This window comes from Clinocottus analis, unplaced genomic scaffold, assembly GCF_023055335.1.
Source record: "Clinocottus analis isolate CAN_PGR_092001 unplaced genomic scaffold, fCliAna1.0.p SCAF_145, whole genome shotgun sequence".
Taxonomy (NCBI): Eukaryota; Metazoa; Chordata; class Actinopteri; order Perciformes; family Cottidae; genus Clinocottus; species Clinocottus analis.
The window spans coordinates 1,350-27,382 of NW_027175871.1; the positions used below are offsets into that span (position 1 = coordinate 1,350).

At 40.7% G+C, this 26,033-nt stretch overlaps 1 protein-coding gene across 1 annotated transcript; it reads left to right on the top strand.

Annotated features, from left to right (window-relative positions):
- Positions 1-2,646: 2,646 nt before the first annotated feature.
- On the top strand, positions 2,647-26,025 carry LOC137785315 (dual adapter for phosphotyrosine and 3-phosphotyrosine and 3-phosphoinositide-like; the record flags this gene model as incomplete). Its single annotated transcript, XM_068576442.1, has 5 exons — positions 2,647-3,521; positions 3,928-3,975; positions 4,122-4,184; positions 4,368-4,453; positions 25,941-26,025. Coding segments are annotated over exons 1-5 (540 nt in total), but the record flags the coding sequence as incomplete, so codon positions are not given.
- Between the last annotated feature and the right edge of the window lie 8 nt (positions 26,026-26,033).

The window sequence follows — 26,033 nt, forward strand, 5'->3', positions numbered from 1 at the left end:
GTGATTTTTCTTGCAAACTCCGATTCTGTAAGTCATTATCTTTTAAAAAGAGGGGTCTTACAATTAACTACTTTAACTACAACTACCTACTCTACATAGTAGGTAGTTGTGGTTGTTGTTTAGGCCTTTAAACATGCGTCTGGAAAAACTCGGCGGCGGCTCGAGAAGGCATTTTTGTGAAATCTTGCTCATATTATATGGATGTTTTTCACAAACAAATTCTGAAAAAATTTAGGGCTTGGCAAAGTTGAAAAAATTTACCTGATTAATCGCATGATTTTTCTACAATTAATCGTGTTATGGGCCAAAATCAATAATGAAGTAAAAACTAGTGTATTGCACGCTTTTATTTGAAAGTAATGTGCACTCTGGAGCAACAGCAAGTTAACATACTTATATAGCAGTGGCGGGCCGTCAGGGCCAGCTAGGCCATCTCTTCTGGCCTAAACGGAATCACAAATTTATAACTATTTTATCATTTAAAATTTTATATATATATATATTAGTGCTGTCAGATTAGCGCGTTGTTAATGCCGCTAATGCAAATCAATTTTAACGCCGTTAATTTTATTAACGTCGTTAACGCAATTTCATTTTTCAACACCGGATGTAGCTCAACCGGAAGCAAAACAATAGGCACGCCGTTTGCGCTTGGAAGCTAGGCTAACGTTACGGGTTGAAATGAATGATTGGTGAGCGTGATACGGCAAAATGAATGATAAGACGCTAATGAATGGAAAGTTTACTTTCAAAGAGTTGTCAGAGGGTTCCGTTGACAAAACCAAAGTGGTATGAGCCGTTTGTCATTGTGAACTGAGCTGTCATCGTAGCTATCCAGTCTGAAATACCATTCGATGGCCAAGTACACAGCTGATGCTAACTCTGCGCCCCCTCGTCATAGCCAGACACGAATGGATGAGTTGGGACAGAAACACATGGACACCACAAAGAAGAACAAAGTTACTGCAGCCATACCTGAATGGATGCTACTGCGTGTAGGCCTGTTAATGTTGTGGAGGACGAGGATCGAGCTGATATAATACACATCGCATCCAACAACAGGACCTACGAAGCCTGACTGCTATTTCATATCTCTCTCTCTCTCTCTCTCTCTCTCTCTCTCTCTCTCTCTCTCTCTCTCTCTCTCATCAGAAAAACATAGTAATATACTATTTATACAGATAACAATAATAATAAAACAATAATTAAAATAAGCTCTCTCTCACCCTTGTTTACCTGTAATGTGCACTTTATAATTTTATTTTGTAAACCCTTGTTCACCTGAAATGTGCACTTTATAATTGTATTTTGAGCCACCCTGTTTGGCAGTTATTTTTTTCAATAAAATAAAACATTTGCATAAAGCAAGCCAATCCACTTTTTCATGTTAAGAGCATTAAAATGAAAAAAAAAATCTTGAGTTAACTATGAAATAAATGTGATTAATCGCAATTGAATATTTTAATCGCTTGACAGCACTAATATATAATAATTAAAAGTTATATCTATTTTATAATAAATTTTGAAGTTGTTTTCCACAAATACACTACATGTTAATGATATTTTCCTATTAGTTCATTTTCTTTGAGCAGCTCCTGTCTGTTCCTCATGGCTTGCTGGTTGCTGGCTGTTCAGGCCAGCGAGCTGGCACTGGCCAAGAACGCTGCTTTAACGCTCTTTATCCAATCAGATCTCACCTCTGTCTCTCTGTAAATCGCTCTCTCTTATTTCTCTCTTCTCTTAAACAGTAAAGGCTAGCGGCCTAGTGCTGTGTAATCCCTGCGCTGTGTGATTCATAGACCTTGCACAGTGCACACACACAATCCACTACTTTTGGTGGCGCTGTAGGCACCTAGTCAAGTTGGTTGTACTACTTTAAGTTATAGAAGAAGAATATTTTAGCTTGTAGATGAAGAAGAAGTAGTAGAAGGAGAAAGAATCTGTAGCTGGAGAGTATTCCCTGGTGGCATCTCACCCTGCTTGTGAGACACGCGCGATGGAAACTGGAAAGTTCCGCGTAGTTCGCTGTTAGCTCTCGAGCTGACTAGCATGCGCGGTCAGCTGTTAAACTCTACAGCTGGCGTCATGACCATTTTCACGGCCTGCCACTGATATATAGTATATAAATTTGTTTTCTTTTTTTTCTGAATAGGTACTAGAAGAAAACAAATGCATCTTATCAGGCAACAACATAATTAATGTGTTCAGTAGTCCCTGTTAGGGACAAGACACTCCTTATTTTGTCTGTTTAGTTTGTTGCTTACCACAAAGATGTATGTTGAAGACCAGCAATTGATTAACTTTATACAAAAGCAATTAGTCCTTTTGATGTTTTCCAGTTCAGTTCAGTTTTCCTTAGTCCAATCTATGTTGGCTTTAACAAGTGCACTTCTGATGTTTGAAAAGTTCTCTTTGAGAGAAGAGTAAAGCTCCAGAAGTGATACTCAATTTGGTCAGGACCTTTGTGCATGCGTGATTAATTCTCAATCTGGATGCGGAGCCTGCAGTGGGAGCCTGCTGGTAGACTGACCACCTGTGCAAGCTTTGTGAGGCGGAGGCTCTCGCGGCAGCACCACTGCTTGCTGAGATTAGAAACTACAAAACAATACGTGGTTTTATGTCAGACTCAAGTCGGCAAGTCGTCAACACTGCACGTAGAGAAATTACCTTCAAAGTAAAAGCAGTGTTGTTGTATTGCATTTATAGTGTGCATCTTATTTATTTCTTTTTCTTTTTTAATTGACCTCATGCGGGCTGTACTGGGAGAGCCGTAAGACGCCCAGGTCTGAACTACGCCATCTGGGAGGGAATTAAAGTGCAGTACCTGTGTGCGGCAGTGATAAGCCCCTCCTAATACAAAAAAATGCAGTTAATACATGGTCAAATAATTAACGGAGTTTGCATGTTCTCCCCCGGGTTCTCCGGCTTCCTCCCACAGTCCAAAGACATGCTGCATAGGTTAATTTGACTCTAAATTGCCCGTAGGTGTGAATGTGAGTGTGAATGGTTGTCTGTCTATATGTCGACTTGACCAGGGTGTACCCTGCCTTTGCCCCTTGACAGCTGGGATCGGCTCCAGCGCCCCGCGACCCTAATGAGGATAAGCGGTTCAGATAATGGATGGATGGATGGATAATTAACACCAAATTAATTAATAATTAATTAATTTGCCCATCCCTAATGGACTAAAAGCACACTAAGTTGTTATGCCTAACACTCCTCTGTAACCCGACATTTATTTTAAGTGTTTTCCATTGTTATAAATGATCCACTCCACATTTTTCCAATCCAACAATAAGAGAAAAGCTCCCGCCACAACAACTGTGTTGTTGGATGCTGTGTGTTATTGTGTGTTAGTTGGTCAGGCCTCCCCCCTTGCCTCTGAACCAGGAACCCTGATTGTGCTGAAGTGTCCGTACCCATGGCGTGTGGAGGAGCCATCCATCTACGAGTCCGTTCGAGTTCACACAGCCATACAGACAGGCCGCACAGAGAATGATCTGGTACCAAATGCACAATCGGTATGCCACCTTCTGCACGCTCACATCTGTGAGCAGCTGATCCCTAAGTGTGTCAGATTTCCCCCTGTGATGCCATGTGATCAAAAGTAACCTTAAGATCTAAAGACCCCACCAGAGACCATCTTTGAACCAAGACAGACGTTACCACCTCCAATCATATACAACCATCGGTCATCATTTGTGTTATGAACTGATCGAACTAACCCCCAGATTAATGAGCCAAACAACTTGTTCTGAAGAGCTGTGAGATGTGGTTAAAAGCTCAAAAACAAAGTTAGTACGTTGAGTTGAGCTGATTTTGGCCCAGATCCAAGTTGCAATAAAACAGAATCATCAATGTAAGTCAATACTTTGGTCACAGTAAAATTGTTTTTCTACTAACACAAAGCCTGTCTCACTGTCTCAGCTGGGCACAAAGGAAGGCTATCTGGTGAAACAAGGAGCGATTGTGAAGGTAAGACGTGTCAACGTGTCTGAACACAAATCCGCTTTTATCAGAAAATCTGGAGACGTAGTGGAGCAGGACTCTTTCAGAGCTTGAGCACAGACTACTTTACGAGGTGATACTTCAAATACATCCACTTTGGCATCTTTTTGCAGAGCTGGAAACAGAGGTGGTTCATACTGAACAGATATGAACTCAAATACTTCAAAGACAAAATGGTAAGTCTCTCTTAAGCTCAAGGATAAGGTGTGTTAAATGTCCTATTTCACAGCTTCACTTTGGATATTTGATTTTAGTATGTGAGTGAAGCAATTGTATTAAGCTGCTTCTAGTTACAGCAGACACAACACAGGTGGGGCTTGTAATGTGGATGTGTAAGATGCAGAGTGTGTCTGTTGCAGTGTGAAGAGCCCATTCGAACCTTGGATCTGAGAGCCTGTTCTGCAGTCCAGTTTGACTACTCTCAGGACAGAGTCAACTGTTTCTGGTAAGTGATGTCAGTCAGTGATCAGCACTGAGAGGATTCACCATAAAAGAATTTGGAAATTAAAATTCAACCAGACATGTAGGAGTTATATTTAAAATTTTATGAAGCAAATTGTGGACTGGAGCAAATTCTCACCTGACAACCGACCCAGTGTGTGGAGTTTTGCTCGCAGGTCCAGGACATATTGAAGAACACGCTTACTGGTGCTCGGACCTTCCTCCCAGTTTTCTTTAATCAGGTCGAGCACCCCATGTGGTGTCCTGCCGAACAGCAGTTCGGAGAAAATCCCGCGGAGGTCTGGGGAACCTCCCACACTGCAAACAACAGAGAGTCACGCCATTTATCCCAATTACGTTAATCATCACTAATAAATTTACGGATCATAGACTTCAAAGTCTTATTCAGACGCTCCACCAGACCGTCGGTCTGTTAGTAGTACACATTGGTCCAAATAGATTTAATGCCCAGTAACCCGTAAAGTTCTCTCAGTGTACATGACATGCATGAGGTGCCCTGGTCAGTTAGAATCTTTTTCGGGATTCCGACTTGGGAGATGATCTAAAACAGAGCCTGCGCGACACTCTTTGCAGAAATGTTGCGCAAAGGCACTGCCTCCGGATATTGTGTTGTGTAATCCACCAGGACTAAACACAAAGCGATATTTGCGTGTGCTTTGGTGAAATGGCCCGATGAGGTCCTTGGCTGTTCACTAAAACGGCACCTCCATTAATGGCAGAGGGCGCAAAGGCGCCCTCGGAATGGCCAGTTGATTTACCAATTGACACTCCGGGCAGGACGTGCACCAACGGCGCACATTTCCCCGGATGACCGGCCAATAAAATCGGGTCATTATCAGGTCTGGTGTTTTTTCATATCCCATGTGATCAGCCATTAGGTTATAGTAAGCCGCCTGGAAAATCATTTCCCGGCGTCTTTTTGGCACCAACAACTGGGTGTTCTCCTGCCCTGTCTGAGTGTCACGACACATCCTGTCCAGCCTGTCCCTAATCAATAAGAAGTGCGGCTATGACTGCGCTGTGTCAGGGTGCAGCGGCTGACCATCAACCCGTATCACTTGGTCAAAGGCCAAGTGCAGAGTATGATCACGAGGAGTGGAACTGGGGAGCTGGTGAAGCCTCCACAGGGGGCTCCGCTGGTTCCCCCTTTCCGTCTGCAGTGTTGAACAACCCCGCGTCACCGCTGAGCACAGCACACATCGCATGACCTTGTCTGCCGTGACCGCACCCCCGCTGCCTGCCACATTAACTTATTAAACACGGGCCAATTGGTTCCCAAGATCAGAGGGTGCGTAAGACGGGAGCTAACCGCAGCTCTTCTATTATGCTTTTTGCCCCGTATCTAACATTCACTGGCACTAAGGGATACTTGTAAACGTCCCCATGCACACACCTAATCTTCACCCATAATGCATCCACCAATGCCCTGGGTCGAACCAGGCTCTGGTGGATCATAGACTGCGTACAGCCCAAATCCACCATGGCCTGATGTATACCCCCCTGGATTCTTACCGGAACGCGGTACGTCACTTCCGGACCAGGGGAGGGCGTTGGAGTGCTGGCAACCCGAATCACCTGGCCCACCTCCATCAGCAGACACTCCCTGAGGAAGTGTTCGGGCTGCCTGGACCTCCAACACACCTGCCCTGGCATTTGAGGGACCCCTTGTGGGTTGGAGAGGTGCCGGTATTCACTGGGGTCCAAGGGTCCGGGACCCGGGTGGGGGTTGTCTGCAGCGGTGTCAGTATGGTTTGCGCCTGCAGCTGCAGTGGGGTTCTCCTCCGCTGGGCGGTCTTCAGCTGGGCTGATGCTGGTGGGCGATCGCTTTCCCCCTTCCCGCAGGAATGAACCGCCAGGTGGTCCTCCGCCAGGGTGACGGCGGTCTCCAGCGTCGCAGCCCGGGCTCTCGGGCTGCAGCCATCAGGTTGCGAGGTCACACAGCCGATGCGCATACGCGCATGGCCGTTCATCGGGCTCCTCCGGGGTCAGGCCTGCATGCCTGTGTAACTGTGCCGGGTTGCCAGGGCCAGCCCCAGGGCCGCTGTCTGTGCCCCCCCCCCCCCCCGGTGAGCAGAAGCAGGAGACGGACCACCCACTCGGTCGCGGGCCAACCGCACACCTCCGCCTCGAACGACTTCAGAAAGTACTGCACGTTGTTCACCACAGTCATTTTCTATAGTGTCACCCCTGCCAAGGTGGAGGGTTTCGGCACCGGACGAGCTGCAGCTGTCCTGGCAGCGAGCTGTTCCAGGGCGTGCGTCTGCCACTCTGCCTGGACAAGGAGCACCCTCAGGAACTGTTGGTTGACCTCTGCCTGGTCCCGCTACATAGCGGCAATCCTGCTTAGCATTTGCCCCAGCGCAATAATCGGCTAGGGTTGCTCGTTGCTTTCCATGTCCCTTTTTAAAAGGGCCCCCACCTTAGATTCCACTGTAACACGATCCTGCTACCTCGCTGAGTTCCCCCCTGCACATCAACTCAGGATTTCAGATAGTCGATTGGTAATAAACTTTATTTGTATCAACTCGCACGGACCGTTTGGCAGCAGTCACCTCCCGTTCTTTCTCAACATCTTTCCGACTGCCCTTTTTTTGGGGGGCAAGCAATCAGCCTCAGCTGAGAGCGATCAGTCCTGATATCCGGCACCTGTCGTCTGAGTCACCCCCAACCACACCCCTCTGCAGCTGAGCACAACCACGCCCCTACCACATACTTGTATATCGCCTTTCTAGTCGTCCGCTTTAATACTACTTGGGTGAGTCTCAAGTCTCTAAATTGTCGTTTACTCGCTCCTCGACTGAACCGGAAGTGGTTCTGTGCCGCCATATTGCAGGCCGTCCCAAAGCTCTTATTCGGCTCGGAGGAGCGAGGAGGGAAATCGGAGAAGTCATGATCGAGGAGCCCCGAGAGCAGACTTCCAGGAAGTGTTTTAACACTGGACACGCCCCCTCACTGTTTCTCTGTTATCTGATTGGACGCTGCAGCTGAGCGGACTGATCGCTGGAGTTTAATACCTGAGTGACGACGATCACAAAATAAACGTTATATATTGGAGTGTTTTCTTGTTCACCATCTGGTTAAGATATGTGTTCATTCATTGTAGGTCTGAACAAAAAAAGGACAAACTATTTTCTTTAAAGATTTGATCTGTTGTTTCCCTCAATAACTTTTATTAAGTGTGGCTTCAGCAGCATGGGGTCATGTTCTCCTGCAGGATTATTATTAGTTGGAATGCTTCAGCATTATTGTTCTTCAAATCTTCATTAAACTTCTTCATATTCTTCTATTTCTTCCGTACGGATTTTGGACCTCTTCAGCTCCTTCATATTTTCAACTACAGAAAAAAGTTCAATTATTCAAATATTCAGCTACTTAAGGACACGATGGTAACTTCCTTTTCATATTTCAGACTTTTTAAATTATTAAGCTTTTTATGATTTTTTTTTAAAATGGGACCCAATGGGAAAATCTTCAAATCATCTTCAACTTCAAGCATTTACCAGTTCTTCATACGTTCAGCTTCAGACACAATTTCAATTTTTAAATGTTGACAAAATGTTCAGAGCTGACGGAGCTGTGAATGCGAAGAGATGAAGCCGGGGGAAATATTACACCAAAAAGGTCCTCCTCTGGGATAAAATGGAGGCCGCATAAAGTTCGATCGGTATTTTAAAATGAGGCAATCAAATGCTCCGATTGTGTGTCCTCCTGAAGATATATATACACACACACATTACGGCCAATATTTTGACAATTACAACTACTGCTAATCATACAACTACCACTATTACTGCTAGTACTATGAATACCACCCCTCTCTCTCTCTCTCTCTCTCTCTCTCTCTCTCTCTCTCTCTCTCTCTAAGACAATGCAGTTTTCCATTTAACTTTTCCAATTCTACATTTAAACAACAAGGATTTCCAGCAGTTCAGTCAAATGCTTTTGGGCTTCAACCCTTCATCAGGTAGTTTTCTATATATGTTCATATATATTCCGCTATTTTCATATATATTTAGCTGTTTTGATATATATTCCACTATTTTCATATATATTCATCTTTTTTCATATATATTCAGCTGTTTTGTTATTTTTAAATATATTCAGCTTTTTTGAGCTCTATTGAACTATATTTCACTATTTTCATATATATATATTCAGCTGTTTTGATATATATTCAGCTGTTTTGATATATATTGAGCTGTTTTATATACATTCAACTGTTTTCATATATTTTCAACTGTTTTGTTATTTTCAAATATATTCAGCTTTTTTAAGCTTCAACTATATTTCAAAATGTTCAGCTATATTTAGCAATTTCTATCAAATATTTCAGCTTTATGCTTCAGCTTTTTGCATTCCAAAGCATTTTCAGCAGGAAATGCAATTTCTAGTTAGTTGGAATGCTTTTCCAACTATTGTTCTTCGAATCTTTAATAAACTTATTTTTCTTCTATTTCTTCTGTACGTATTTTGGCCCTTTTCAACTGCTTCATATATTAAGCTACAGAAACCGTTCAACTATTAAAATATTCAGCTTCTTAAAGACGCATGCGGAATATCTTTTCATACTTTTAACTATTAAAGTTTTTGAATTATTAAGCTTTTTATAAAAATTAAAATAATGGGATCCAATGGGGAAAATTTTCAAATCTTCTTCAACTTTAACAGCTTACAGCTTCTGCATACATTCAGCAAAAAACATCATTTAACTTTCCAAATGTTGTCACAACCTTCAGCAATCTTTCTATAATTTCAGATTTTTTAAATATTTTATACTGTTTAAACTGTCTGCGTTTTAGTTTTATGTTTTTTTGCCGCCTTTTCTCTCTTTAACAGGGGTGTGTATTGGGCCACTCTGAGCGCGTGATGTCATATTCAGAGTGCACAGAGAAGTCAGATCTTGCAGAATTAATTTTTTTTTAATTTGCCATTAACTACGTACCGTGTACTCTTTGGGCATAATTTATAGCTCAAAACGTTGGAAATCTTGTCTTCCGTCATACACTGTAAAGTCTGATTAGTTGACCTTACTTTAAAAAAGTATGCAAACTTGTTGCCTCAAAAAAAATAAGCAAAGTGACCTTAAGATTAGTGAGTTAGAAAAGCTTGTTTATTTTAAGTGTGCAGTTCTAAATTAAGTAGTAATACAAAACTAGAAAATTTCGCAAGAAATTTTGAAAGTGTGGCTACTACTGCCGTAAGACGTCGCAATATATAGCTTTTGTTTATGACGCCCGTCTCTCCTCCAAAGCACTTGAGTTGGTTTGTGTGTTAAACCGATTGGCTGATATGAAGCACCTGTGTGCTGCCGTCGTCATGGTGACCAAGTGAGCACCAGCAGACTGATTAGAGGCAGACTGGACTGTGGACTTAAGGAAATAAACTACTGAACGTCCTGAACACACACAAACGTATATGAAATATCATATGACCCAATTAATGATCACAGTGTTGACAACTACACAATATAAAACACACGTAAACGTCTTTGTGTGTGTGTGTGTTTGTGTGTGTCTGTTTGTGTGTGTGTGTGTCTGTTTGTGTGTGTGTATGTGTTTGTGTGTGTGTATGTGTTTGTTTGTTTGTTTGTTTGTGTGTGTGTATGTGTGTCTGTGTGTGTGAGACAAACATAGAGACAGACAGAAGTCATCTGTGTTGTGTGTGCGTGTGTAAGTGTCTGTGTGTCTGTTAAACTGCCCTAACGAGAACACCTGTGGGTCGCTAGATCAAAGGTTGCCATGGCGATGACTTCAAAGGGACTTCCTTACGCTGAGCTTAATAGAACTAAATGCTGTGGAACTCCTTTCAAACTATTTTAAAAAATGGTACTTTAAAAGCCACTATTGCTTCGATATCGCATATTGAGCGTTAGGAAGACCTGATAAACAGATGCTGTGACTGGTGAGTCTGTACGATAAAACATGTGTCTGTACGGGTGATTTACAAATCAGGTACGAGCTTCAGGGGAGAAGTGGTTTTGGAGGGAGATTTAACATGGCGGTGGATGGCAGAGCGAGGTGGACTTGCTCTCACATTCAGTCCGATTTCAAGACATCTGAATCTGTTGGATTCCTATCGACCGCAGTTTATGACAGAAGACAAGATTTCCAACGTTTTGAGCTATAAATTATGCCCAAAGAGTACACGGTACGGAGTTTACGGCAAATTTTAAAAAAAATTCCCACAAGAACTGACGTCGCTCTGCCCTCTCAGTATGACATCACGCACTCTGAGCTGCGCAATACACACTCATGTAAAAGAGAGAAAAGGCGGGAAAAAAACATAAAACTAAAACAATAATTACATGAACACTGTACTAGCTATCAAAAAATGTCCAATTAGGCAAATGAACTCAAGCCTTTTGTCGACGTTTTGAATTTTAATTCATTTCTCTACCTCCTATTATGGCGAGTCACTATGGGCACAAAGATGAGTGTTTTTTTGCTTTTTTTGCGGCAAAACCCCATTCAAAGTCAATGGGCAAATTTGTCGCGATTTTCGGGAAAATGGCCGGGCGAATCTCTTAGAAAAGTCATAGCTCACGATTCCCGTGCAAGCCGCACGTTTTGATGTATTTTGACGCATGTGCTGGCAACGCTGTGGGAGGAGTAGCGGTCCAAACTTTTGATAATAATAAGCAATAACTAGAAAGAGCATTTCCTGCTGAAAATGCGTTGGAATGCAAAAAGCTGAAGCTTATAGCTGAAATATTTGAAAGAAATAGGTGAATATAGCTGAACATAGTGGAATATAGCTTAAATTAGCTAAATATAGCTAAATATATTTGAAAATGAAAGAATAGCTGAATATATGTAAAAATAGCTGAATATATTAATATAGCTGAAAATAGTGGAATAGATGAATATATAAATAACTAGAAAATTTCGCAAGAAATTTTGAAAGTGTGGCTACTACTGCCGTAAGACGTCGCAATATATAGCTTTTGTTTCTGACGCCCGTCTCTCCTCCAAAGCACTTGAGTTGGTTTGTGTGTTAAACTGATTGGCTGATATGAAGCACCTGTGTGCTGCCGTCGTCATGGTGACCAAGTTAGCGTCAGCAGACTGATTAGAGGCAGACTGGACTGTGGACTTAAGGAAATAAACTACTGAACGTCCTGAACACACACAAACGTATATGAAATATCATATGACCTTATTAATGATCACAGTGTTGACAACTACACAATATAAAACACACGTAAACGTCTTTGTGTGTGTGTGTATGTGTGTCTGTGTATGTGTGTCTGTGTGTGTGAGACAAACAGACAGAGAGACAGAAGTCATCTGTGTTGTGTGTGTGTGTGTATGTGTTTGTTTGTTTGTGTGTGTGTATGTGTTTGTTTGTTTGTTTGTGTGTGTGTATGTGTGTATGTGTGTCTGTGTGTGTGTGAGACAAACAGACAGAGAGACAGAAGTCATCTGTGTTGTGTGTGCGTGTGTAAGTGTCTGCGTGTCTGTTAAACTGCCCTAACGAGAACACCTGTGGGTCGCTAGAGCAAAGGTTGCCATGGTGATGACTTCAAAGGGACTTCCTTACGCTGAGCTTAATAGACCTAAATACTGTGGAACTCCTTTCAAACTATTTTTAAAAAATGGTACTTTAAAAGCCACTATTGCTTCGATATCGCATATTGAGCGTTAGGAAGACCTGATGAACAGATACTGTGACTGGCAAGTCTGTACGATAAAACATGTGTCTGTACGGGCGATTTACAAATCAGGTACGAGCTTCAGGGGAGACGTGGCTTTGGAGGGAGATTTAACATGGCGGCGGATGGCAGAGCGAGGTGGACTTGCTCTCACATTCAGTCCGATTTCAAGACGTCTGAGTCTGTTGGATTCCTATCGACCGCAGTTTATGACAGAAGACAAGATTTCCAACGTTTCTATCCAACAATGGTGTATGAAGAGTGAACATTGTGGGAGTAAAGACAAAATACGTTTTATTTTTTTAGCAGTTTCTGTCGCTTCTTCTCACTCTGTTAATTGGTGCGCCACCCTCTACGAACATTTCGTGAAATTTTTTTGACAGTTTTTGACGTTTTTTGCATTTTTCGGGAAAACGGCCGGGCGAATCTCTTAGAAAAGTCATAGCTCACGATTCCCGCGCAAACCGCACGTTTCGATGTATTTTTGACGCATGTGCTGGCAACGCTCTGGGAGGAGTAGTGGTTTGACTATAAGAAGAATAATAACTAGAAAGAGCATTTCCTGCTGAAAATGCGTTGGAATGCAAAAAGCTGAAGCATAAAGCTGAAATATTTGAAAGAAATTGCTGAATGTAGCTGAAAATAGTGAAATAAAGTTGAATAAAGCTTAAAAAAAGCTTAAAGCTGAATATATATGAAAACAGCTGAATGTATATGAAAATACTGGAATATTTATCAAAACAGGTGAATATATATGAAAATAGTGGAATATATATGAACATGTAAAGAAAACTACCTGATGAAAAGTGTTGAAGCCCAAAAGCATTAAACTGAACTGTTGAAAATCCTTGTTGTTTAAATGTATAATTGGAAAAGGTGAAAGGAAAACTGCATCATCTAAACACTGAACATAGTGAAATATTGTTGAATAAAGCTTAAAAAAGCTTTAAAAAAGCTGAATATATTTGAAAATAACAAAACAACTGAAGAAAACACCTGAATATGTATGAAAATAGTGGAATATATATGAACATGTAAAGAAAACTACCTGATGAAAAGTGTTGAAGCCCAAAAGCATTAAACTGAACTGTTGAAAATCCTTTTTGTTTAAATGTATAATTGGAAAAGTTGAAAGGAAAACTGCATCGTCTAATTACTGAACATAGTGAAATATTGTTGAATAAAGCTTAAAGAAGCTGAATATATTTGAAAACAACAAAACAGCTGAATATATATATATGAAAATAGTGGAATATATATATGAACAGATAGAGAAAGGGAGGGAGGGAGACAGAGAGAGAAGTCCTGTGTGTGTGTGCGTGTGTAAGTGTGTGTGTGTGTGTGTGTGTGTGTGTGTGTGTGCGTGTGTAAGTGTCTGTGTGTCTGTTAAACTGCCCTCATTCCAAGGGTTGCCATGGTGATGAATTCAAACATCGGCAGTTACAATTACTAACTGCCGATGATTATATGGAGTCAATGCTGGGAAACACCTATCCAAAAATCACCCAAAAAACATACTTAAAAAGCCCCGATTGCTTCAATATCGCATATGAAGCGTTAGGAAGACTTGATGAACAGATACTGTGACTGGTGAGTCTGTACGATAAAACATGTGTCTGTACGGGCGATTTACAAATCAGGTACGAGCTTCAGGGGAGACGTGGCTTTGGAGGGAGATTTAACATTGAAGCGGATGGCAGAGCGAGGTGGACTTGCTCTCACATTCAGTCCGATTACGAGACGTCTGAATGTGTTGGATTCCTATCGACCGCAGTTTATGACAGAAGACAAGATTTCCAACGTTTTGAGCTATAAATTATGCCCAAAGAGTACACGGTACGGAGTTTACGGCAAATTTAAAAAAAAAAAATCTTCAAGATCTGACGTGGGTCTGCCCTCTAAGTATGACATCACGTGCACTGAGCTCCGCAACACACACTCATGCAAAAGAGAGAAAAGGCGGCAAAAAAACATAAAACTAAAACGCTGACAATTATGACAGTATAAAATATATCAATAAGTGGAGATATGCGGTAATAGCTGAAAGTTTTGGCAACATTTTAAACTTGGAATGGTGTCTCTAGCTGAAAGCATGGCAGAGCCTTAGGCTTTTGGAGCTGAAGAAGTTTTAAAACGTTTTTCATTGGAAACCATTCATTTTTATTTTTATAAAAAGTTTAATAATTTAAATATTTGAAAAAATATGAAAAATGTAAAAGCGTAGAATAATAGCTGAACGTTTTGTCAACATTTGAAATTTGAAATTGTGTCTCTAGCTGAACGTATGAAGAACCTGCAAACGTTTGAAGTTGAAGATGATTTGAAGATTTCCCCATTGGGTCCCATTTTAAAAAAAATCATAAAAAGTTTAATAATTTAAAAATTTGAAAAGTCTGAAATTTGAAAAGGAAGTTGCACACGTGTGCTTAAGAAGCTGAATATTTGAATAATTGAACTTTTTTCTGTAGCTGAAAATATGAAGGAGCTGAAGAGGTCCAAAATACGTACGGAAGAAATAGAATAATAAGTTTTTTAAAGATTCGAAGAACAATAGTTGGAATGCTCGAAGCATTCCAACTAATAAGTTTTTTAAAGATTCGAAGAACAATAGTTGGAATGCTCGAAGCATTCCAACTAATAATAAGTTTTTTAAAGATTCGAAGAACAATAGTTGGAATGCTCGAAGCATTCCAACTAATAAGCCCGCAGGAGAACATGAAGTGTGCTTGCAGCATGGGGTCTATGACCCCATGCGGCTGAAGCCACACTTAAATAGCAAATCATTATTGAAAATTTAGAAAAGGCAAAATACCTGCTAAAATTTTACAGTTCAAAGTCATTTAATTGAACTGTTGAAAATTCTTGTCGTTTAAATGTATCATTGGAAAAGTTGAAAGGAAAACTGCATCATCACACACACACACACACGAACGTGCACGCGACCATAATAACACGTTAATGCGGCCGTTCGCGCGCGCGCACGGCCGTTCACGCGCGCGGCCGTTGAGGCGCGGGCGCACCCGTTGGCGAGCGTTTACACGCGCGGCCGTTTCACGTTAGTGGGCGTTTACGTGTGCTGCCGTTCACGCGCGAGCACGGCCGTTCATGTGCGCCACCCGTTCGCGTGTGCGGCCGCTTACGTGCCTGCTGCCTGTAGATGCACAGACCAAAGGGCTGCTGCTGGGGACGGACCTGCTCTCCCATTCAGTCGGACTTCAACACGTCTTATCTGTTGGATTCCTATCGACCGCAGTTTACGGCAGAAGACAAGATTTCCAACGTTTTGAGCTATAAATTATGCCCAAAGAGTATACGGTTTGGAGTAGAGAGCAAGTTTAAAATATGTGTATCGCCAAGTGCCCTCGCTCTGGAGTATTACGTCACTGCTCTGAGCTGCCCAACACACAATAATGAGAAAGGCAGAAAAGGTGCGGAAAAACTATAAAACGAAAACGCCGACAGTTAAAACAATATAGGATATATCAAAAAGATGAGTAATACAATAACAGCTAAACGTTTTGTCAACATTTTAAAGGTGGAATGGTGTCTCTAGCTGGAGGCATGACAGAGCCTTTACCTTTTGAAGTTGAAGAGTTGAAAGCGGATTTGAAGATGTTCTTCATTGGAAACCATTCATTTTTTTTAATAAAAAGCTGAATAATTTTAAAATTTGAGAAAATATGAAAAATGTAAAAGCGTAGATTAATAGCTGAAGGTTTTGTCAACATGTGGAATTTTAAATATTGTCTAAAGCTCAACGTATGAAGAAACTGTAAACGTTTGAAGTTGAAGATGATTTGAAGATTTCCTCATAGGGTCCCATTATAAAAAAAATCATAAAAAGCTTAATAATTCAAAGATTTGAAAAGTCAGAAATATGAAAGGTCTCAGCCATCGCTTCCTTAGGTAACTGAATATTTTAATAATTGAACTTTTTTCTGTAGCTGAAAATATGAAAGAGTTGAAGAGGTCCAAAATACGGATGGAAGAAATAGAATAATAATAATAATAATAAGTTTAATAAAGATTTGAAGAACAATAGTTGGAATGCTTGCAGCATTCCAACTAATAAGCCCGCAGGAGAACATAAAGTGTGGCTTCAGCCGCATGGGGTCTATGACCCCATGCGGCTGAAGCCACACTTAATAAATAAAATTAAGTTCATGTAACTTAATATCCATGCTTAGTGTTAAGTTAATTTTTTTAATTTGTGTGAACTGCTTAATACAAATTTAACCCCCCTAAGAATTACTAAATACCTACAACTTGCTACTCACTAATTTTTCAAGTTCACTTAAATTAAACAAACTAATTTCCTTGAATGGGTCCTCTCTCTCTCTCTCTCTCTCTCTCTCTCTCTCTCTCTCTCTCTCTCTCTCTCTCTCTCTCTCTCTCTCTCTCTCTTCTCTCGTTACCTAATAAAAGGCATAAACACCACAAAGATATACTTAAAAGAAAACACTCATTAGGTTGATTCAGCTGCATTACAACATTTATTCAAAAAAATAAATAATTGCATCATTGACAGATCTAGGCTGAACAATAAACATTTGATATTGTTATTACTTTTAATTCCAATTTTCCCAATATAAAAGTTGTATTACTCATGTAATAACCTTTCAATAATTAATAAAATTACTGTTCTCCATCCTCTTGTTACATTAAATTTATTTTAAAGCTAATTGTAAAATTGCTCATAGTGTGATCTATGTTAGGCTATTGTAATAACAATGTGCATTAAAGCTATTATTCAGCCTCAAGTGTTCTGTTCCCAAGTATCACTTTCTTGTACATTCAAATACAAAACATCAAACATGTGGTTTGATTGGACTGTGCACCATGACAAGGACGAGTCAAGAATAAACCCACATTTTTGTGAACTAATTCTATGCATGTAACAGTCTTACGATATTAAACAGGTAAACACCTGATAACTACAGGACTTCACTGCATGAAAATTATTGCATTTCTGATCAAAACTGAAAGTACAACAAATGCTTTTGTGTCCCAAAGCAAGCATCAGTCCAGGGTTTAAACAAGGTTAAAGAAAAAAACACTCCTTAGGGTTTATTTGTACTACATAAAAGTTCTCCCAAAACACAAATATAAACAGGTCCACCTTGCTACAACAACTCTTTGTAACACAATGTGGCACTATTTCCAGCATTAGCATACCAGCATAATATGGTACAGACTTAAATGGATTTCTTTCTTTTTTTTAAATTGAGATCGTAAACAAGCCAGCTCAGTTGCATGAAAGCATCAAACTTTATCTGACAACATGAGAACATTATTATAACTTGCGAATTGCTGACAGCTGATGTCTCTTTACTAGTCTAATCCAGGAGACTGTTCTTCAAAGTTAACAGTTTTGGTGGGAGATTTTTTTTTCCCAGTCTAAGCATCACAGTCTGAATGAAGTTGAGTGTATTTGCCATGCATTTTGGGTAATCCAAATGCAAAGCATATGTAAGCCCAAACAACAGACAAACTGCCTGAGGCAAGTTTTTAATATGAGCCATGACGATACCTCCCTCCAGAATGATGGCAGTGGAGATGGGCTGGAGGTCCACTGAACTTGGACCCTCGTGAGGACTATTTTCACTGACAACTGTCAGCACACCAACAGTGATGCATTTTAGGGCGTCGTCTCTTGCTGTATCCTACACACACACACACACACACACACACTTCAGTATTGGCAATTTATGCTTTTCTAAAACATTAATTTTTAGTGTTGAAAGCATTTGCTAGATAATATGGTTTTCAATATGTGTTCACATGGATTGTCAAACAAAAAAATTTGGTACGGTTAAACTGAAGCTATGGTCCACAAGTTCCATATATTCTTGAACAGTGACACCGACCTTTCAACCTAGACTTCTGCTCCTGAGATTTAAAATGAATTAATGTACATTTTTATGTACAGGCTATTTAAATACCTCTCATATTGGCTGTGGAGTACAAAATGTGCAGATAGAATTACATCTTCTGTCAGCACAGGTAAAGTTTTATAATAATGCACACCAAAGTTTTACTTATGTGCAAGTACTTACAGAGCATGTCTTGAAAAAATCACTGGAGTCGTCACCAAGTAAAATCGGAATGCCTTTGAGGACAACAGATCGAAGTACTGTCACGTCTGGTGTCTAATGATACAGAGAGAGAGAAAAGACCAGTTAACAGAGTTATTTGGCTAAGCACGGGTCAGACAGAAAATAGAACAGGTTGGTCTGGATCATCTCATGTAGAACTTGATTAATAATCTATTATACAGATCAAAAGCAAAGTGACCCTACTTACCATCCAGCTCATGTGCTGCATCAGCTCACTGAGTTTCCGGCCAACATTTCCCTTTTTTGTTTTGAAAATTTCGGGTGTACTGGTCCAGAGCCTCAAAGAAGTCTCCCTCAAGATTCTTACTTGCGATTCTGTTGAACTCGACAAACACCTTAAAAAGTAGAGAGAGAGATGGGTGGGGATGGAGAGATGGCAGAGGGCTTAACATTCCAACAAGTATGTTTAGATTTCGCGCCACACACCTTAAATTTCTTTTTGACTGGCATTATTTTATTGGTTGATAACAAAAATATCTTACCTGTCTCTCTGTGAAGAGTGCTGGCCATGGTTCAACCATGTTGTGTCCAGCAGGCTCCTTTTTTACAATTTCTTGTCTGCGTAGTGGGAATGAATGGTCCATCATTTGTGAGATCAGAGTGCCATTTGGTTGTTTTTCTTCATTTCTTCTACGAGAACCTTTCTGGCATTTTCAAGACTTGTTTCATCATGTCCTTCAGGTAAGTTAGGCAGGTAGTTTGCTTCACCTCTTTTTGGCTGTTTGATATTCTTGCTTGAGGATTCTCCTTCTGGGTTGCCTTTATTTCGTTTGCCTCCATTGATTGCTACATCCTGACATCCAGCTTTTCGAAGCTTTGTTCGGAAATTTGCCATCTTAAATTTAAGACTGTTTTTCCAGCCATACCATCTGTGTGGTCCAGGCTCAGCGAGGCAGGGGTGTTTGCTAATCAGTGCTTTTGCAACACTGCTGAAGTCATCATCTGTAGGGTAAGCCTTGAAACTGTACATCGTCTCAGCAAGCTTTTCTAATATGTCATGCTTCATATCTCATGGTGTTTCATCTTTCATGAAAGCAAGATCTGCCTGTCTAAGTCTATACTCAACATTAATTGAAAAATTGGGTATGTCAAAGAACTCTGGCCACTGTTGTCTAATCGATGGTGATGCTCTTCCTGTTGACAGGATCTCAGTGTCTGCTGTGCTACAGTCAGTGTCTGATGTTGTGGTGGGTGATGACAGCGCGGTTAATTGGAGAGTCAAAAGAGGGATGATTTTGAGCGTAGCCCTTTCAGGTAGATCGGTTATTTCTGTCAAATTGCAGAGGGCATTATGGAAGTCTTGATCTTCATACTGCAGTTTAAAGTCATAGTGCAGAGACAGTTCATCCACCAGTTGCACTTTTAACTCATCAATAGACTGTGGTCTCTCAATTAAAGTCAACTTCCTTATATCATCTTTAGCGATAATGAGTCCCAGCAACAACCTTTGATCCATTTGGTCACTCAGCATAAAATGTGACGTTTAAGTGTGACAAGCTGCTTGTCTCCAACTCTGTAAAGTGACAGAGGAAAAACATCATTCAGTTCCGGCAACTGGGTGACAGAGAAGGTGGACATATTTTCTAGTTATGTATGTAATTCAAATCAGACAGTTTGAGAGAGGAAACACTTTTCTGTATGGTTATTTTATAATATTACAATTTCAAAACATGCCGACGTAAATAATTAATAAATAAGACGCGTTCCGCTGTTAATCGATCCTGCGTATAAGCAAGACCCTGAAAACAACACAGTATATAAACACTCAATGCAGTTTGTTTAACAGGTAACAGACTACAGAGAAAACATCTCCACTCTGACACTAATGATAGCTGTGCCTTATTTAAATAAGTTGTAGTTTAAAACCATTAAATCAACTTAAAACATGCAACAATTTGTATCAATATTTAAGTGCATTTTTATTGAAATGTTCGCTAAATCCGGTCTGGCCCAGAAAACAACTCCGATGACTGACAGCTGATCAGCTGTGATCAGCTGTCAGTCTGCTGCAGGTATCAGAAACTGACGTCGCTTCACGTGACACTTCAGAGGAAAGGACGTCTCATGTGTCTTAAAACATGTTTCCTCACGTCTTCTCTCCTCGTTTGGTTTCCTTGCGTCTCTCCGTGCATCCCTGGTGGGCGTGACTAAGACGCAAGGAAGGGACGCAAGTGAGGGAAACGGGGATGCCATTGGGATGAGACTTGGGATGCAGCCCCTGTCATCATAGACATTCACACCCATTCATATGGGAGGGGATATGGTGCAACTTGCCCATCAGGAACATTCATACCTATTTACAAACTGATCGCACAGCCTTCAGGGCAATTTGGGGTTAAGTGTCTCATTCAAGGACACAAAGGAGCCGAGGATCAAACTGCCGATCTTCTCATAATCATACTGCCAGTAGGCAGGGCTAGATAAACCTGGAATTTAGGAATGACGTGTTGACGTACCAACGTCAACAGCTATACAGTTCCACAAGACTGTGTAATAATCCAGGAGCCAGTTTAAGTGTTTTCTAATGGTGCAAATACCAAATCAAATTGCAACAATAACAAATTCACACACAGTGAAGTTGGTTCTGAGGCACCTGGTGATCTGAGGCCTCAGAGTAGTTGCCAGCTTTGCCCACCAAGATATTCAATGGAGTAAAATTGATCTGAAAATGATTACAAATGTGTATATGATATACAAATGTGAAACACGATTTACAAATGTGGACCATACTTGATGTGGGGTATTCATAAATTTGACAAACAGTTATACACATCACAACTTGAATAAATATTAATAGTTCACGTACAGATCTTCAACTTCACAAATTTTATTGTTTTTGCCTTTGAAAAGCCTCCTGTGTATAGAAATGTCTAAACGTATTAGAACATTTTTTTGTAGTAAAAATGCACGTGGATCAACTGATTTGCACGATTACATGAGGTTTGCATATCAAATGTATATATCGTTTATAGCTTTTTATATACTATATAAACACATTTGTGAATACCCAAAATTGCACAAATGTACACATTTAGGAATTATTATTTTTTTACATAGAGTAATTTATGTCTGTGACCAATTTTATTTTTTCATAGTAACCAATTTTTTATCTCATAGTAACTTGCCACCGGCCTTTGCAACTGAAACAACACTGCCTGTTTGCTCACAGCACAATGGCTGAGGAGTTTGAGTCCAAAAAACTCCAAATGGCCAAATGTGATCTCACTAATATAATTATCAAATGACTAAAGTACTTTTGTTATTTCTGTCGAACTAATATACTGTGGTCACTTTGTGCTGTGAGGCTTGGACCTTCAGTACTAAAGTGATAATTACTGAAAAATGTACACTCAATTTTTTAAATTCTTCATAACTCTTGTGAAAATACTCATGTGGTCGAACTGTTTTAGTGCTAGAAATTGTTTTACGAACGGTCTTAGGTTCATAAACGCAGTGGAATATATGAATGTTGAATGTACACATAGACAAATAAATGTCTAAAACCAAATTTAGTATTATATGGTGGGGGCCACTGCAGGCTGGAGTGGCCTGCAGTGGTGATCTGGCAGAGACGGGCTACAGTGATGCTGCTTGTTGTCCGCTGGACAACAAGCAGCAATTACACATCGACACGTAACGAATGCTACGTGCTAATGTTGCTAAGCTAACCGATACAGCTATGCCCAGGTCATGTCTACGCACTGCGGCACATTAAATAGCCTGGAGTTTTTTTCAGCGTGAGAAATACGATGTGTGGCGGGAGGGAGTGATTTAAGACCGAAATGCGTGACAGTCACGCTCAATGCGTGACACTTGAGAGCCCTGCATACGACACGTTAGTGTTTAGAATGCATATATCCCCGCTGTGGGATTCTCGTAGGCAGCAGAAGCAGAAATTAAACTGAATCTTGGAGAAGTTGAACCATATTTCTGTGCAGAATTATCACAAAGAAATAATTGTTAACAAAATGTAAATATTATATAACGCGGATCCACATGCACAGATTCCGAAGGATTAAGCAGCTAATCTACCAGAGAAAGGTGGAATGTGATTGGATGAGCGTTTTTACCAGCTCCAGCGTGCAGGCTGGAAGCAGCCTGCAGGCTACATGTAGTGTATTTATGAAAAACAATTACATTATAAAATAGCTATTACTTTTAATTAATAAATAATTATAATTATATAATAGCTATAACTTTGTGATTCTGTTAAGGCCAGCAGAGAAGGCTTAGGGCCCTGACGACCCGCCACTAATTAGATGACACCAACAACATTTAGAAAAACCAAATCAAATATAAGTCGTCAGTCACAACACTGCAGTCTAAGGCCACAGCAAGTTGTACTTTTGTTTGTAAAAGGGAAGTGTGAGCAGTAAAATAGCAGAAGGAAACAAGAGGGGGAGGAGAAGTGCGCATGAACTGAAACAAAGCATTGTCTTTACAGAGGTTATACCCACTGACGCCTTTTACCTTTAACACTGGTTTTAATTCAGATTAACAGTCGGAAAACTATTTTTTCAATGAATTTGACTGAAACACTAAATTTATTAAATGAGAAACACTCCTACAGCTTTGTCTATTTTTAGAAAAAAAACAGACTCACTAAGTCTAGTAAGAGTCCTGAGCCTGATTATGGCTGTGTTTCCCAGATTCGTTAAGATAAAAAAAAAGAAAAAAGAGAGAGAAAAAAAAAAGATATAAAAATAAAGAATTGCCCATGTGTTCCTGTAGCTACAAAAATAAAATAAATCATCATTACTATCACTCATTACGTTTTCACACACATTCGGCATCTGCATATGAGTTTACATTAGCTTTAAAAACATTTCACAGATATCAGGGAAACTGACAGGTGTAATTGAACTGGGCTGGAACCTCCACAAGAGAGGCTCCAAGTTTGAAGGCATTGCTGAAGTCCAAGCGTGATAGACACTATGGCTGCAATGCGGCATAATTAAATAATAATTATAATATAATTATATAATATATATTATATATATATATATATATATATATATATTATGTATAATATATTATATTATATAATATATATATTATATTATATATTATAATATATATTATAATTATAATAATAATAAATCATTTAAAAAATTCTCCTTGGAGATTAATAAAGTACTTTTCATTAATTCATTTCATTCATAATCTCGCTGCTAACCAACAGCATCGCCGTGCGTGAAGGCAGATAGTTTACATAAATGCATATGTGCGTCAGCACTTCTCCCCACTTCATGTTTTGTCGGATCGGGCTGTCCAGATTAAGTACCGGCTTCCCCGTGTGAAGATCCAACGCCTCATCACGCTAGTGTCACCACATACCCAGAAGCCAACCCGCTGCAATGTTGAGGTGCAGCTCCTGGCTGCGCTGCGTTTTTACGCAGTGGGGAGCTTCCTAGAGGTATTTGGGGACGGCACCGGCCTCAGCAAGGCATCGGTTTCACAGAGTGTGGCAGACGTGACACCAATCCTCCTGCGCCATGCCCGGACACACATCAGAATGCCCACCACACAAGACGAGGTCCGCCAGGTCCACCATGGATTTCATGCCATGGCTGGGATCCCCCGGATGATTGGTGTTGTGGAAGGCACACACACACACAAGCGGGCGTAGTGTAATTGCACTTGTGTGTGGGGACCACAGCATGTTGTGTGTGATTTATGCGCTAATAAAGAGGTGGGTGATCGATTTGCCTGGCATCGATTGATTTAGTTTCAGCAACAAGGCGGTGGACAGCTCCCACTAAGAGCGTCTTAGGAAGCTTCTTTGACGGGATCTTAAGAAGGCAGTTAAGAACGCGTCTGGGAAACACTTCTATCTTAGTGCTCCTTCTCAGCCGAACCCTTCTTTCAAGCCTTCTTAAGTCCTAAAGAACTATCAAATCTGGGAAACGTGGCCCATGTTTGTGGCCGGATTCACAAAACTAAGTAGCATCTTCCATTTTATTTGTTTTATTTATCTTTTCAGCAATACCGGGTCTTTAAGTAATGCGAACATTCTGGGATGGTCCCAGTTGCTCAAACTAAAACCCTTGCAACATTAAATGGCTTCAGGCCAGTACCGTTGACATCTGTAATAAGTGCATAAAAAAGTAGGTTTAATCCAGGGAGAGAAGTTCCTTCATCCCCTGCAGTTTTCACACAGGTCTGGCTAATGCCAGGGAAAGCCAATTCATCTTTTTAAACTGATTTAAAGCGAGTAGGCTGGATACTAAACTTCTTAACTGGTCGCAGTGTGAGACAGTAAACACCTTCTTTTTTGTCTTTGTTGTATCCTGATTTGGCAACTACACATATACATATGTGATTGGAGGAGAATATTACAGTCCAGTAGTGAAGAAACTGTGTGTTAAGTTTATTTTTGTCATATTACATAGTTTTTACATACATACATGAAATTTGGTCTCTGCATTTAACCCATCCATAGCAATTTAGGAGCAGTAGACTGCTGTCCGGGGAGCAACTAGAGGTTCAGTGTCTTGCTCAGGGACGTTTTGACATGCAAACTATGGGGAGACTATGGGGAACTAATTGTCACGGATTCCCGTTCATGTTAACTGTTTTCATCCTGTCTGTCAATTCTAACCACTCTCCTGTCGTTCCAGATCTTCCCACTCACCCCGATTACCCCTCATCACCGTCACCTGGTCCTCACGCCCTTCTCACCTACAGCCCGTTCACTCATTAGCTCACTATTTAGGTCCCCTCACTTGCACTTGTCCTCTGCCAGATTGTCTTGTCCATTGTGCCAAACTCTCCAGCGTATCCCAGTACTGTTTCCTTAGTGTTCTGACCCCGTTTTTGCCTGTCGTGACTACTATGATTTTGCCTGCCCCTTTATTGGATTTGTCTGCCTGTTTGATTGATCTCCTGGTTTTGACCCCTGCCTGAATATGACTGAAGAACTTTGCCTGCCACCTGTCTCTGAGTTGTTGCTTTTGAACTCAATTGTCTACTGTGCCTCACAACCTTGCGGTTTCAGGACGACCACTCATGCTCATGAGCTACAGTCGCGACATAAGCTTAGAACCGCTTTCTAATCTTCGCGGAAGCCTTTCATTTCAGAGAGAGAAAAGAGAATAGTTTATTATTAATAGGATGATATGTGATGATAAAGTCTCGACAGAGTCTTTGGTGTTTCGACTCTTCAGGGAGATTATAATGAAGAGCCCTTTGCCCTGATTAGTAACAAGATAAATCCCCCTGTGGAGTCCAGTCTTGGTGGTCGTGGTGTTGATGATGCTGATAGAATGATGAGTTAAAGAAGCCGATGAAGACTGGGGGAAGATGGAGGATGAGGGGTGCGTAAAAGCAACGTGAATGGGACCTTGTAAACCTGTCTGGAATAAAGTTCGTGAAATTGATTCTGGGATCCTATTGGACTGCATCTTGGTCCTTTATCCACACTCCCCAGAGACAATCCTATTTAAAAGAGACAGCAGCAACCATGTAATTGTGTTGTTGTGCTTATTGGATAGTGGAGACCAGCTGATTTAAACAGCTGGTGTCATGATTGACACCCCCAAACAATAACAGCATGTAAATAATGAGTGAGCATGTTTGAGAAATAAATTACTAGCATGCAAAAGTATAGTCTCCCTGACTGAACTAGCTAGAACTTAAGTGTAGATCCTCGATAAGATAAAGTAATGAACATCTCTGCTCGCCTTATCTCCTTGTGTCCACAGCCTGGTGTTTCCTGAGAGGACATTTTATCTCTGTGCAAAGACAGGTGTAGAGGCAGACGAGTGGATCAGGATCCTGAGGTGGAAACTGGTGAG